This window comes from Delphinapterus leucas, chromosome 19, assembly GCF_059928025.1.
Source record: "Delphinapterus leucas isolate spDelLeu-1000000601 "Yukka" chromosome 19, BTC_Dleu_Yukka2, whole genome shotgun sequence".
Lineage (NCBI taxonomy): Eukaryota > Metazoa > Chordata > Mammalia > Artiodactyla > Monodontidae > Delphinapterus > Delphinapterus leucas.
The window spans coordinates 46,382,081-46,396,565 of record NC_143147.1 but is presented as its reverse complement, the minus strand read 5'-3'; the positions used below and the strand labels follow the sequence as shown (position 1 = coordinate 46,396,565).

The 14,485-nt window shown below is 56.1% G+C and overlaps 1 protein-coding gene across 1 annotated transcript; it reads left to right on the top strand.

Moving 5' to 3' along the window:
* Window positions 1-1,089: 1,089 nt before the first annotated feature.
* On the top strand, window positions 1,090-12,566 carry DLX4 (distal-less homeobox 4). Its single transcript, XM_089901111.1, has 3 exons — window positions 1,090-1,589; window positions 5,010-5,206; window positions 5,615-12,566. The coding sequence occupies exons 1-3, from the start codon at window positions 1,325-1,327 to the stop codon at window positions 5,855-5,857; spliced, it is 705 nt and encodes a 234-aa protein (XP_089757237.1). The 5' UTR covers window positions 1,090-1,324; the 3' UTR covers window positions 5,858-12,566.
* Window positions 12,567-14,485: the final 1,919 nt, after the last annotated feature.

Below are 14,485 nucleotides of genomic sequence, written 5' to 3'. Positions count from 1 at the left end.
TCACAGTCTGTGCTCTGCATTTGCAGATCCATAAATGAACTTCTGTTCATGGAGGGATGCTAATGTGAACATCGTTGTAGACACCTGTGTGCTGGTAAACGCTAGTGTTATCTGTTGTATTTGAATGGAGTCTCTGTGTAGTTGTGTACCTGTGGCCACAGAGACACCCACCCACCAAGATCTTAGAGGAAAGCCCTGTACACAGACTGGAAGATTTGGCCACGGAGCCCGGCTTGCCGTATTTCCTACGCCCTCCGAGGAGCCATCAAACTGGACTTGCCTCCCACTTTCGGATTTTGTCCGGCTTCGTGCGAGGCTTCAGTCTCAAGCGGCACCAGGAAAGGCGGGGCGCCGCACTGGCAGAAGCTCAGACGGCGGACCCCTCCTTCGGCCTCGGGGGCCTGCGGAGCTGCGGTGTCGCAACCAAACCCTGGCCCCTGCCGGAAGCGGAAGCGACAGGGGCGGTGAGGCTCAATCGCGGCGGTCGCGGCGTGCCAGGCCAAGGGCGCCCTGCGGGGGTGTGCGCGCCGCGCGCGTGCAGGCCGGCTGGGCGCCGGGCGGTACCGCCTCCGACCCGGCGTCTGTTTACCAACAAACTGCCGGCGCTCGGCAGCGACGCATTCCGACGCGCTGAATAAGCTGCGGGGCTGGCTGGCTGGTCTCGACTCCCCTGCAGGTCCGTGGCGGCGGGATCACAACCGCCGCGCAGATCCCCCAGAGTCGGAGAGCGCGACCGCAGGTTCCTTGCGCCCCCGCAGCCGCAGCGCCTCCGCCAAGGCTTCGCGGCCCTGTCAACTTCCTTGCGTTTCTACGGTTATGATCGGACTGCCCCAATCGCCTTGCAACCCCGGCATCCCTCTCGGAGCTGATCCCGAGATGGCTGGGCCTGGGCCGTGCGCACCGCTCTCCTCCCATCTCCCGGTTCTGAATTTCCCTACCCAGGGCTGCCCCGGAGGGGCGGGCCCCGGCTGCAGCCCTCCGTGAGGTCACCGCGTGTGGTAGCCAATCCGCGGCGTTTAAGTGGGCGGGGACCCCGTCGGGTCCCGGGAACCGAAGCCAAGAGCGAGCCGGGGGCGGGGGGGGGGGCGGGGGGGCATGGATTTAGGGGGGAGGGGAAAAGCCATGGGGGCACCCCCCGGAACCCCTTTCCCAGGCGCGCGCTCTCCGCTGGATGAGGCGCAGAGAGACACTTTCCCCAGGATAAGTGTGGGGGAGGCTGATTGGGGGCTCCAACGCCCGAGGCTCCGAAAAGAGAGAGTTGGCGGAGGGAGCGGACTCCGTGCGGGGCCATGGCCTAGGCCCTTCGGCCCCGGCCCCGGCCGCAATGACCTCTTTGCCCTGCCCGCTCCCTGGCCCGGACGCCTCCAAAGCCGTCTTCCCGGACATCGCCCCCGTCCCATCGGTAGTGGCTGCCTACCAGCTTGGCCAGTCCCCCGCAACCGCAACCGCCTCCGATTTGCCCTATTCTGGGCCGTATGGCCACGTCCTGCCCTATCCCTACTCTGGGCCGGCGACCCCCGGAGACTCCTACCTGCCCTGCCAGCTACTCACGGCGCCGTCTCAGCAGTCTCATCAAGAGCGGCAGCCAGGTAAGTACGGCCGCAGCGGCTCTTCCCACCTCCGGGATCCTGCTCCAGTGAGCCCCTGAACTTCGCCCTCGCCTGGTTGGGCGCAGCTGGCGGGATTCAGACCTTACTCAGATTCCACGGGATCTGGGGTTGGGGGGAGGGCGAAGGGATGGGGCGGGAGACAGGGGGGAGGGGCGGGGGCGAGTTGATCTAGGTCTCCTTTCAAGACCGACCTGGTTTCGATTTGCAGTTATGTGAAGGCGGGTGGCAGGACTCCCTACCCCACCCCCTTGGAGCAGCGGGGTTGTGTACCTACTTATAACGGAAAACTGAAACAATCCAGATGTGGGTGTAGGTGCCTAGCCCCTTCCCTAGGATTCTCTCCATCATGCACTCCTTCTCTCCTCCATGTCGCCCCTCTCCGCGTTCTTGTCTCAGAAAGCAGTGCTCAAGCCACAGCCTGATAAGTAGAAATCAGGTCCCAGCTGGAGGGCAGTAGAAGTGGGGGTTTATTCGGGGCCCCTCCCCCTCTCCCCAGCTGGCACCCGAATGTGCCAGACCGAGACCAAAAGCTGACCTGGTAGAATCTGGGGCTAAATCCTACTACCCATTGTTCTAAGAATGTAGCCACAGGTGGGTCAGGCAGTCTCTCCTAGTAGATCTCAGCCTTCCAGCCAAAGGAACTGGCCATTCCTGTTATCTCCACCCCTTGCCTTTGGGGTAGGTCAGGCCCCAGTTACATTGCCTGGAGCAACTTTGAGCTCCTAAGAAAGTGCTCACTGGAAGGCCTCAAAGAAGCCAGGGAGCTGGCCTGTCTTCCTGGTCCTGGGCCTTGCACAGGCTGTACCCATGCAACACAGTACATACATCCATCTGTAGTGGCTTGGGTTTAGAGCTCAGTTCCCCTGCACTCCCTGTCCCCACCTAATTACCCCACAATTGTCCTTGGCACAGTTTCCTCTAAGGATGCACATCCACTGGGTGACTTAGCTGGACTCAGCCAGGACCAAGATGTCTCCCTCCCTTCCCTTGTTGCTCTGCTGAGACACATGAGTTCATAAACATCAGAGCCAGAAGTGACCCTAGAGATTTAGGAGCTTCTTAATGTAGAGATGGGCAAACTGAGGTCCAAAGAAAGGGTGTGCATGGGTCAAGGACACAGACTGTTTTCCAGGCTTGGCGCTTGCAAATTGGCTTTCACTGCATGAAGCCAGAAAAGAGGATTTTAGGGAACTTCCTCAAAGCCCCCAAAAGTTAACTGCCTTCTGTGCTAGAACTGGGGCTGCCTCTTTCCCGCTTCTGGGTCTGTGGTTGGAAGAGGAGCAGTTGGGGAGGGGGTGTTTCTACAAATGATCTAGTTTCTAAAAAACGAATCCCTTGGCCTCTTCTCTTCAGTATATGCTAATGTGGTACATTTGTGTGTGCGTGTGTGTCTGTTTAGTGGGGTGGGAATAAGATAACTTTGTCCTTAAGAGAATTCTTGGAATTGGGGTTGGTATTTTCAATCCTGTCTTCTACACTCTTGCCTTCCCTTTTCTTGGTTTAAGGACAAGAGAGTGGAGGGTTCCTTTTCTTTACAAAGTTTCCCCGGATCCAACGAAAACCACACATGTCCTTAGATTAGATTATAGCATTTACCTACTGAAACTGGGGCATTGGGCTCACTCTAGATTAAATGATTGGGGTGTGAGAGAGGGCTTGGGGGGTCTTCCTTTTGCCGCCACTCTTGTCCACCCCAGCCTCAGGGAGAGGTTTGGCTCCAAGTGAGCTGCATGCCACCACCCCGATGAGCAGGCAGGTGCCGCTATGGTTCAAGGGAGGCCCTTGGGTTCCTGAATCAAGACCTGGGCAGATCCAGTCGTGACTTCTGCAACTGCTGTGGAGAAAGCAGCTGTCGGGAAAGGAACTGGGAAGGGTCGGGGGGTGTCTGCTGGCAGAGTTAGGGCGCGGAGGGCTTTGAGAGCTTAGCAGCTGGGGTAGGCTCCCCGCTAGCTCTGCCTCACGGTCCGAATTGTTTCACGCAGCCAGAGAGGCACGAGTGGTCGCCGGGGCGGCGAGCAGACGGGTCTAAGCAGGGGAGGCCCGACAGGCGCGGGCGGGAGCGGAAACCCAACGGTTTTTCTGGGAATTGGCTGAGGCGGGGGTCGAGGGGGGTGGATCTGAGAAGCCCGCAGCGCCTGAGGCCAAGGTTGAGGGATGTGGGGGAGGTGAAGGCACAGGGTCACCGTGGCCGGTCGAGGGCGTGGAACCTGAAGTGCGGGGTGAGCCCGACCGGAGGAAGGGGGTGGGGGACGCGGTCGGACCCCCGCTGCTTCTGGGCACCCGGGCGCAGCGCTCTGTCGACTGAGGTCGGCCGGCAGCCCTGCGAGGAATGCAACGAACCCTAAGCCCGCGGGCATTTCGGCCGCTCCGTCCTCCCCAACACTGCTCTCTACACGAATGGTCCCAATGTCCCCGTAGAGTGGCGTAGTTGGGGCCTCCCGGATCGGAAGAGGGGAACCCCTCGCCCACCCCAATCCCGGGGCCGAGCTGTTCCCAGACCGAGATTCCTCGAGAGGCTGGGCCGGGAGGCAGGAGGTGACCAGATCTCCCGCGGCGGCACCACAAGCGCGATCCAGCAGCGACCCAGAGGGCCTGCGCTGCCGGCGCTGCGCTCTCTCCGAACCCCGGTCACCTTCCGTGCTAGCCGGGAACCCCTCCGTGGGTGCGGCCGGACGGAGGAGGGGGCTGCCTTGCGCCACCGGGCTTCTAGGGCCCCTGAAAGCCACTACTCTAGCCAGCCAGCCTTGGCGGATGGAAGAGACGGTCACTTTTCTGGAGGCTGTGCCTCAGGAGAGGGAGGCCCTTACAATAGGGGAGGTGATGGCAAACCCTGGGGCACTTTCCATACTCTGAAGCTGGGAGGGGTGCTCATCCTGGCGTTCAAGGCCCACTCTGCCGGGCCCCTCTGACCACCCCTCTTCCGGGAGCGGGGAGGCTGCCACGCAGACACTGTCTCGGGTCTCCGAACAATGCTTTTGAGTTCCCCCCCGTCCGGAACGCCCTTCCCCCGTGCTCTCCTGGCCTCAGCCCAGCCCTCGACCCAGCCCTTCTTCCCCGCCCCGCCCCAAGCTGGCGCCACCGCACGCGGCTGAACTCTGTCATCCCGCCGCTGGGCGCCGCCCCGACCCTCGCTCCGGCCAGTGACGCTGTCCCCCTTAGGGACACATGAGCGTTAAGAGTGGGAGCTCCCTGAGGGCAAGAACTGCGGCTAGTCCCACGTGGCACACAGTGGACGTGTGGGGTTTGAAAGGAGGGTGGAGCGGAAGGTAGAGAAGGGCCGAGCCCCAAGCCCGAGTTTTTGCTAACCCGTGGCCGGAATGCAAACGAGATGCAGATGAGCCGTGAGACGGCGCGTCAGCCCCTCTATGCGTGCACACATCGTCTCGGGCCGCCCCCCAGACTCGGAGAAGCCGCCGCTGTCCCCGGAGCCCTCGGAGCGGCGCCCGCAGGCCTCGACCAAGAAGCTCCGGAAGCCGAGGACCATCTATTCGAGTCTGCAGCTGCAGCACCTGAACCAGCGTTTCCAGCACACGCAGTACCTGGCTCTGCCCGAGAGGGCCCAGCTGGCCGCGCAGCTTGGCCTCACCCAGACACAGGTGGGGCCAGTCCCATCCTTCCTGCATGCTAACCCTCCCCAAGTGTGTTCTCTGGGAACTCACCCTCGGGTGTGAACGACTCATGAGTCCCCAAGCCCTGTTTTCACAGTTCTAGCTGGCCCCCAGGAAATTGGGGGAATGTGTTAAAAGGTGTGTGCGGGGGGTGCGGGGGAGGTAGGGCGGTGATTCAGGGGGTAGAGGAGGGTACCCAGACTGGGAGAACTGTATTCTAACTCAGATGCAGGAACTCAGGGCCTTCAGGAGCTTATGGAGGGCTGGAGCAGATGTTCCCAACTTCTGCTCTTCTCCCAGGACGGCTCCCTCCCGCGGGGTCCCTTTCCCTTCGTCACTCCCTTCCACAGGCACACTCCTCCTGACCTTCCATTCTTTCCCCTTTTCTCCCCATAGGTAAAGATCTGGTTTCAGAACAAACGTTCCAAGTACAAGAAGCTCCTGAAGCAGAACTCTGGGGGACAGGAAGGGGACTTCCCTGGGAGGTCCCCCTCCCTGTCTCCCTGTTCCCCACCCCTTCCATCCCCCTGGGATCTACCCAAGGCAGGGGCCCTGCCCGCCAGTGGCTATGGCAACAACTTCGGAGCCTGGTATCAGCATCACTCCCCTGATGTCCTGGCTCCACCTCAGATGATGTGAATCTGGGGCAGTGCAGGTCAGGCTCCCAGCCCTCCTATAGCGCCCAGGCAGGACCCAGCCCACCTGCACCCCTCCTGGGCCAGGAGGAAGCCAGACCCAGATGGGTTTTCTCAGGAGGAGGAGGAGGTAGAGGAGAAAAAGGATGGGGTGGAGTCCTTTCCTCCTTGCCTCATAACCCAGACAGCCTTGGCCATTGCCCCCCACCACCACCAAGGACTGGACACCTTCCCTCCAGCTGGTCAGAGGCTCTGGAGAGAGACTCATTGGCTGGAGTTCAGACTTCCCAGGACCCCTAGTCTTGCCACTCCTCCTCGAAAGGACTGCAGTCCCACCACAGCCTGGGGTTCAACCAGCAACAAACACTGAGTGTTTTTTCTCTTTGTGTGCCTTGGGCCCTGCCCAACCCATGGGTGCGTAAAAGCAGAAGTGAAGTGGACACCCAGAGTCTCCAAGTTGACCGCCATCGAGACCCACCCACTGATTTTTCCTGATTTTTCCCCCCATAACTGATATACCTACTCACCATCCTATGATGTAGATGGGATGGAGTAGAGTTTTGTGCACCTATGGGTAATTTTTACCCTCTTCCTAAAAAAGCCCCTTTTCCCCATGTCTACCCACTATGAGTAGATAATGGACCCAATTACCCATCTGGTTCAATGAGTATTTATTATTAAGCGTCTGGTTCCTATTCCTAATACCTAAACAAACCCACATGCACACACTCTCTGGAAGCCAGCAGGGTAACACTTTGGGGAGAATGGGGACAAGTGTAGGTAGAGATGCCCCCAGATAGGTGGGGTGAGCCCAGCAGTTTAGCTCCTCACAGCTGTCTCTGTCGAATAGAACTGCTCGTATTTATAACCAGTCTGACTAGCAGCCCCCCAAGCTCTTACCAGCCCCATATCATAAGCACCCAGAGATTAAAGTCTGTGCAGAAACCTGGGCCTTGGCTGTGAGGTATGTTCATCTCATGACTTCTGCTCAGCTTTCTCTTCTCTCCCATCTGACCCTTCCAGCACTGAACCAGAGGCACTGGATCCTCCTCTACCACTAACTGGCTATCCGGTTCTAGCTCTGGAATGTTCTAGTAATATCCATATTTCCAGACACTCCAGTGTGAAACCAGAAGATGCTAATACAGGGAACGATCAAAGTCTGAGTGATCCTCACAGCAAATTCTCTCCTGGCCCAGTTCTGGAGGGAGCCAGGCACTTCACAGCCCCCTGTGCCCACCTTCAGCCCAGGGAGAGCACCTGCTCACCTTGGGGGAGGCCACACCTACTGACCCAGTCCAGTCCTCCCCTGGGAGAAGTGAGCTCCTTGGGGTGGAAAGGCCCCAATTCACCTAGTGGAAGGGGGAGCAGGAGGGAGAGGAGAAGGAAAACCCCAGAAGGAACTGGACTTCTCCATCCAACGAACATTTGTAGAGCCGCTGCTCTGTGTTAGATCCTGGGGATATCAAGGTGACCTAGGCAGACCCTGTGGGCTAACAGAGGCCAGACAATGACCAGCCACTTGTGTGAAGTGCCAGGCTAAGGGAAGTACAGAGGGCAGTGAGGGCATAGTCAACACACACACACACACACACACACGCACGCACGCACGCACGCACGCGCACCTGGCACCCAGCAGCAGGGGGATTGAGGACAGGGGCTGCAAATAATTCAGGGAATCCAGCTCAGCCTGGCCCGAGGCCTTGGGGGAGGGGCCTCCAGTTCCAGACTAGAAGCTCCCAAGTCAAGCTTCCCTCTTACTACCTAAACCTGTTCCCAAGCAAACTGGAAAGCCCACCCAGGCACTTCTCACCAACCCAGGCTGGCCACATAGAAGCCCAAATTGGAGTCTTATGTAGGGGAGAGGGGTTATGAGAGTCAGTGGGAGCCCCCCATCTCAAAAGGGCTGCAATCAGCCCCTCCTAGGCCCTGTTATGTGTCACCGGCCACCCCCATTCCCCAAAATATACATGGAGGGGTCTCCTGGGGGTGGCAAATGGCACAGGGTGGGTCAAAGACAAGCTCTAGGAGCAGTGAGGAATGAGGATGCCAGGAAGAGAAACGCCTTCCTCTTCCTCCCCACCGATGCCTTCTCCTGCCCCTCGCCACCCACCCCATCTCCACCGGCTGTCTTGGTAGCCCCAGCCCCAGATTCCTCCTCTGGGTCTTCTCTGAAGGCCACAGGTCCTCAAGGCAGCTGTTCCCTCCCACGGCAGGTTGCACACTCTTCTTTCCACAGACCTGAGATAAGATCTACCGCTCCATCTCGGAAAACCTCCAAAGGCGAGATTAATTGGACAGCCCGACAAGAGTCGCATCGTTAAAACAACAGCCCAGATTGTAAACTTAAGTAGCAGAAGGAGTGTAATTACTCTTCCAGCCAGCGGCCAGCTGAGCTGACGGTGCCCCCTCTTCCCTACACCCATCCATCCTCACTTTTCAGTGGAAACAGGAACCCTTGTCCACTTGGGAGCTGGTCCAGTTTCCCTGGGCTCCTGACTGCTGATGGAAATGAACCCCAGTGGAAGAGGTACCCCATTCCCTTCCCACAAACCACTGGAGCTGCAGAAAGGGAGGCTGTGGTTTCTTCCTGTGAGGACACCCCTCTGGGAAAATTGGGTCAGTAAGACAGGGGGGACACTACTGAATGGTTTACAACTGGGGTTTTGGCCTCCAAAGAGTCCTGCTCTGCTGTGTGACTTTTGGAAAGTTGCTTAACCTCTCTCTCCGCCTCCTTTCTCTCCCCCCTAAGATGGGAACACTAATAGGACCTGCTTCCCAGTGCGGTCGTGATGATGAAATGAGATGGTGCTTGTAACATGCTTGACATGGTACCTGGAGCATAGTAAGCACTTAATAAGTGGTGTTCATAGTTGCTGTGTGATTATCGAAGAGGAGAGGTCACAGCGATGCTGAATTCATACTGCCATGGCCATCCATTCACCTCCTGCCTCCAGCCCACCTGCCCCCTCAGGGCAAGGAGGAGAAAAGGGGCTGGAGACTAGAGAACTCCACACATCCCGGGTCATCACCTTTGAGAGCAGGACACAGGCGAGGACCTAAATGCAAAAGCGCCGGGATCTAGAAGCAGCTGAGCCTGGAGCCCACTCTCTCACCTGCACGGGTCTTAGCCACAGGAAAGCTGACTGGGAGCTGTCCTGCCCTCTCCCCACGTGCTATTTTAAGACATGTCCCCCATCTCTCCCCCCAACAAAATGAGATTCAATTAATTCAATTAAAGCAATTTTGGGAGCAGCTCCTGAAGGCTTTCAATGCGAGATAATTACAAGTAATTTGCCGCTGTGAAGAGGAGAAGGGCACACTGGGTCTGGGGGGAAGGAGTCAGCCCCCTCCCCACCAATCACACACAGATCTAGAGGGATTCCACACTGCCATCTGAACTGCCCTCCCATTGGCCAAATTACTTGCAGGTGGGAAGAGGGAGCTTGCGGTGGTGGGAGGGGGCTGGGAAGACCGAGTGACAGACCGCCCCTCCCCCACCACACATCTGCCCCGCAAGGTGGGGTGCGGAGCCGGCTGATCCCCCGACAAAATGTCTGCATAGCCCGAGTAGCTGATTACTCAGCTCCAAGCCTCACTTGAGTTTGGATGCCTGAACTTGCCTCTGGGACTGTATCCAGAGTCAATGGAATGTTATCCGGGTAGCTGAGGCCTGTGTAGATGAGGCCTTAGAGATCAAGGACTTCCCCAGAACTTATAAAGGATGTGGGTAGAGCGGGGAAGGGCCAGAGGAGACATACATTGACTTCTTGCTTCCAAGGAGGTGATGATACACCCACTCTCTCTCCTCCCCTGATCTGATAATCAGCTTTTTAGTTCTGTCTGGCATCTAACCTCAACTCTTGCCATTGTAGTGGTGGCAGATCTCCTCCCAGCTTTCTGTCCTTGGGACCACTGAAGCCTCTTCCTTCAGAGAAGCATCTTGCAGGTGTTTCCCACCCCTAATTCACCTGGGATAACTCTTTCCTTGCCAGGGCTCATTTGTCCTGGGAGGAGGTGGAGGTGGGTATGGTGCCTAGAGGGGACTGGGGTGGAAGGTAGGAGGCTGGGACCAGTGTGTGGGGATGGGCTTCAGGCCTCTGCAAAAACTCCTCTGAACCCTGTTCCCCAAATACCTGGTTTTCAAGGGTCGAAGGTCCCCCTTCACCTGGGATCCCCTGTTCCAAGAGATGAGTAATGTTTTAACAGTAAGGATAGAAAAGAAAAATTCACTGACCCTAAAGTATCTCTCTTTCATATCTTCCCTTCTCTCCCATCTGTCTCCTGGCTTCTCCCATGCCAAGGAGGAGTGAAGAGGAGGGGCCCTTCAGCTCTAGTCTCCCCTCTCCAGCCCTTTCTCCCACCCCTTCTCTGAGTAGCATTGCTGTTGGACCTGGGACAGCCAGGGAGAAATCCTATCAGCGAGTCCCTGGGCAACTGCTGTCTCTCCCCTTCCAAGATGAAAAAAGTTAGAGAGAAAAGTGGCTGCCTCCTCATGCCTCCCCTTCCCCCTTTCCTGGCCAGCTCGGATTGGTTAAAAGGGGGGGAATTAAAGTTTCTTCTATCCCAAACCTCAAAGTACAAAGGCCCCAGACAAATGCACAGAGACAGGCAGATGCAAGGACCCAGGCACAGGGACATCATAAGGGCACACACATTGCCATAGAACAAAGTGCATGCACACACACACCAGCATACGTGGAGTGGGCAGAGCTGCATGCAAGACACACGTGAGCATGCGTACAGGAAACCTTCCATGGTTGTACATGGACATATACAGAGAGGTACACTCCCAGGTTATGTATTCACAGACTGAAGCACAACACAAAGGGATGAACCAAGAGGAAATGCCCAGGGACTTAAACACATGCGAAAATAGACTGAAACATCCCCAGAAATGCACAGACTGGCTTCCCTATGTGTGAGCTTCTCCCGCTCCCTTCTCGTTCCCACCCCCTTTTCCTGGCCATCCATCTCCTATTTTCTGAGAATATTTCCCTGGTAAGCAGTTGGGGAGAGAGACTGAATGGCCAAGAACCTGATAATTTGATTATAACTTTATTTTCTTTGTTCCCTGAAGCCCTGCCTGCTTCCTTTCCTGAGCTCCAGCAAGAGCTCCCGTCCCAGCCCTTCCTGGCACATCCTGTGGCTCCCAGATGTAGCCATAAATTCCAGCCCTGGCACAGAAACCCAAAGGCTGTCCTCTCGGAGGGCTCCACTGAACCCTCTGCGCCCCTGCCCTGACAGCAACTCAAGGAGGAGGGATCTCAGGGGTCACAGGGTGGTGAGGAAAGCACTGCTTTGGTTCCTACTTACTGTGTAACCTTGGGCAAGTTACACACCCCCTCTGAAGCTTAGATAATTTCTCTTCCTAAATCCTCTGTGTGTGTGTGTGTGTGTGTGTGTGTGTGTATAAGGGGTTGATGTGTATCCACCACCACTTTTCACTCCAGTCTGGGGCATTGTAAAGCACAGCCTGTCTCTCCCATCAGACTGGAGGCTCCCAGAGTACAGGGCTTTGCTTCTCCCACCAGAATGGGTGCCTTCTGCAGCTCTTTTCAGTCCCCATAGTTTGATGTCTCTAAGGTACTCAGCCCCAGTGGCATCCTGGGAGACGTGTCTGCCAGCCCAGGAAGGGAAAGGAGTTGGCTTCAAGCTTCCTCCAAACACCAAGGTTTCTGATTCAACTCCGCGCAGTGCCAGGCCTTCAGTCTCTCTGGCCCCAAAATGGAGAGGTTACTTCATTTCCAAGGGACGGTTCTACTTTCTGTGGAATATATGTGGAATATATTCCTCCGAGCTTCATCAGAACCATGCCCTTTCAGAGTCAGTTGAATTTTGGGTCAGGCCCTTTGGCCAGCCTGAGGACTTCCACTCCGGCTCGTGGCCCCCGTTCTCTCCCTCTCCGCACTTCAAGCTGATAAATAACATACAGGCCAAATCGTGAGGCCAGGAGCATGGCATCTAGATGATCCCACCCCAGTCATGAGGCTCCCTGGAGGGCATCATTCCTTCCCCTCTCTGCTCAGGAGTCCCCTTGGCCTAGAAGCCTATGGCCGCGATCACCTTTTCTGTCCTGTTCTGCTGACCCAGCGGGACTAGTGCTTCTTCCTCAGACTGGAGGTTGCCAGGGAGCAGGGCACTGGCCTCCCCTCTCCAACTGGGGGGCTCTCCCCTCGGTGGTTCCTTTCTCTGCCTGACCACCCCTTCCCCAAGCCTGATGCTCCCACTCTCTTTGGGGTGGAGGGTCTCAGTGCGTGGGGCTGGGCAGAGGACTAAGTGTGAGTGGGGGCATGGGATCCTTGCCCAGGTCCCATCCCTCCCACTTCCCACCATGCCTGCCACAGAACCACCAGACCACTCCTCTCAGGCTGGCCCCAGGAGCTGCTTTTTCTGCCCCTGCAAGCTGGGGCCTGCTGCAAACTCCTCCTCCCAGCCCTGGAGCCACCGGGAATTCTTTGCTCCAACAGATTCTGGGGGAAGCCAGACTGTGGGAGGCTGCTGACATGCCTCTGCTGGGCTCCTGTCACATTCCCCAAGCCCAGGGGGATCAGCTGGATCCACCAATGCAGGCTTCTTCCACCCCTGGTGATGTCCTCAGGTCCTCTTACCTCCTTCTCCAAAGCCTGAATCTGCCCTGGGACCATCCCTGGCTTCAACTCCCTCTCACTCCCAGCCCCTTGGCAGCCCCATCCAAACAATAAGAAGTATTCCCCCAGCCCCTTGGAAAGTAAAATGTGTCTCCTCGTCCAGAGAAACTTCATGGAGTCTCTGGAATGCAGATGCACAGCTGAGAGGCCTTGGGCAAGTCCCTTTACCTTTCAGGATCTTTATTTCCTCACTGTGCAGTGGGGATAATGATCAGAATGATATCTCAGAAGGTCATGGAGGGGCATCCCTGGTGGCACAGTGGTTGAGAGTCCGCCTGCTCATACAGGGGCCACGGGTTCGTGCCCTGGTCCCACATGCCGCGGAGCGGCTGGGCCCGTGAGCCATGGCCACCGAGCCTGCGCGTCCAGAGCCTGTGCTTCGCAACGGGAGAGGCCACAACAGTGAGAGGCCCACGTACCGCAAAAAGAAAAAGAATCTGCCTGCCAATGCAAGGGACACAGGTTCGAGCCCTGGTCCAGGAAGATCCCACGTGCTGCAGAGCAACTAAGCCTGTGCGCCACAACTACTGAAGCCCGCGTGCCTAGGGCCCGTGCTCTGCAACACAGACAAGACACCGCAATGAGAAGCACACACACTGCAACGAAGATAGCCCCTGCTCACGGCAGCTAGCAAAAGCCCGCGTGCAGTGACAAAGACCCAACGCAGACAAAAATAAATAAATTTATTTTTTAAAAAAAAAAGGGAGAAGGTCATGGAGACAGGGAGAGTGCACTCTTGGTGCATTGTGAAATACACCAGGTATGCCGGGGATTCACCAGGTATGCCAGGGGATATGGTGACCTATTCCTTTGCCCCAGTTCCCCCATCTGCCTAAATCCTCCTCTGTCCCACCAACTTACCACATAAGGGTGAAGAGTATAGCCATCCCCAGGAACACGCACACAAGAAAAAAATGAAAGCCAGAGGCCATAGTTCAAGTCCAACTCTATGACCACGGTCAAGTTCCTCCCCCCCCCCTTTTTCTTTGTTCTAATTGAGGTAACATCGGTTTATAACATTATATAAGTTGGGGACGTTTCCTAACCTCTCTGTACCTCACCTTCCTCATGTGGGAAATGAAGATAATAATTCATAGCATGTACTTCTTAGGGTGGTGAGAACTAAATGAGTTAAAACAACAAAAGGCACTATAACACAGTCAGGATTCAGCCAGGATTAGTTGTTAGTATTATCTCTGACTGCCAAGCGAGAAAAACCTTCTCTGTCCCTGAGATGTCTTGTGCAGATATCCCTGTTCCTCTGTTGGTCTCCACCTGTGAGCAGAACCCTAGTCTGACTGTCTTCCCCAAACACCCCACAGCGAGAGGGGTGGGCTGGACAGAAGCTGCTTTGTGAAGAGGGGAGGAAGTTGTGCAGGACACTGGCTAAAGGGTGAGGACTTCTGACTGTGCTTCCAGGACAGCCCTCTGAGCAGCCCAGGTGAGAAGGTGCCTGAAGAGGTGAGATCATCCCGTACCTGTCTGGATCAGAGTTAATGCAGAGGCAAGTGAAGTTCCCGACTTCTTCATTCATGGAAGATTACCTCTGCTATAACCCCAGAATCCCTCCTGCCAGACAAAAAAATCAGAGAAAAAGCAGAGAAAAAACAAAAGATTTCTTTTTAATGATATTTGATTGTATACCTAGAAAACTCAAGACACCTTAGGGAGGAAAGATCTTCCAGAAGTAAGAAAATTTTGGTATAGTGGCTGGATACGAGATAGATACAGGATGCTGTTCACTAGCCTTACAATAAATGAGGGGAAATATTCCTGTTACAATGGAAACACAAATTAATGAACCACTGCAAGTATGTAGATGTGGAGAAGCAGCTCTTTAGCTGGTTAGTAACTGAAAGATACAGGCGTACCTCGGAGATGTTGCGGGTTCAGTTCTAGTCCATCACAATCAAAATGAATGTTGCAATCAAGCGAGTCACACAAACTTTTTGGTTTCCCTGTGCATAGAAAAGTTAGGTTTA

Coding starts and splice junctions, on each gene's coding strand:
- DLX4 (XM_089901111.1), top strand. CDS start 1,325: ATGACCTCTTTGCCCTGCCCGCTCCCTGGCCCGGACGCCTCCAAAGCC. Junction 1,590..5,009: donor TCATCAAGAGCGGCAGCCAG/GTAAGTACGGCC, acceptor GCCGCCCCCCAG/ACTCGGAGAAGCCGCCGCTG. Junction 5,207..5,614: donor TTGGCCTCACCCAGACACAG/GTGGGGCCAGTC, acceptor TTCTCCCCATAG/GTAAAGATCTGGTTTCAGAA.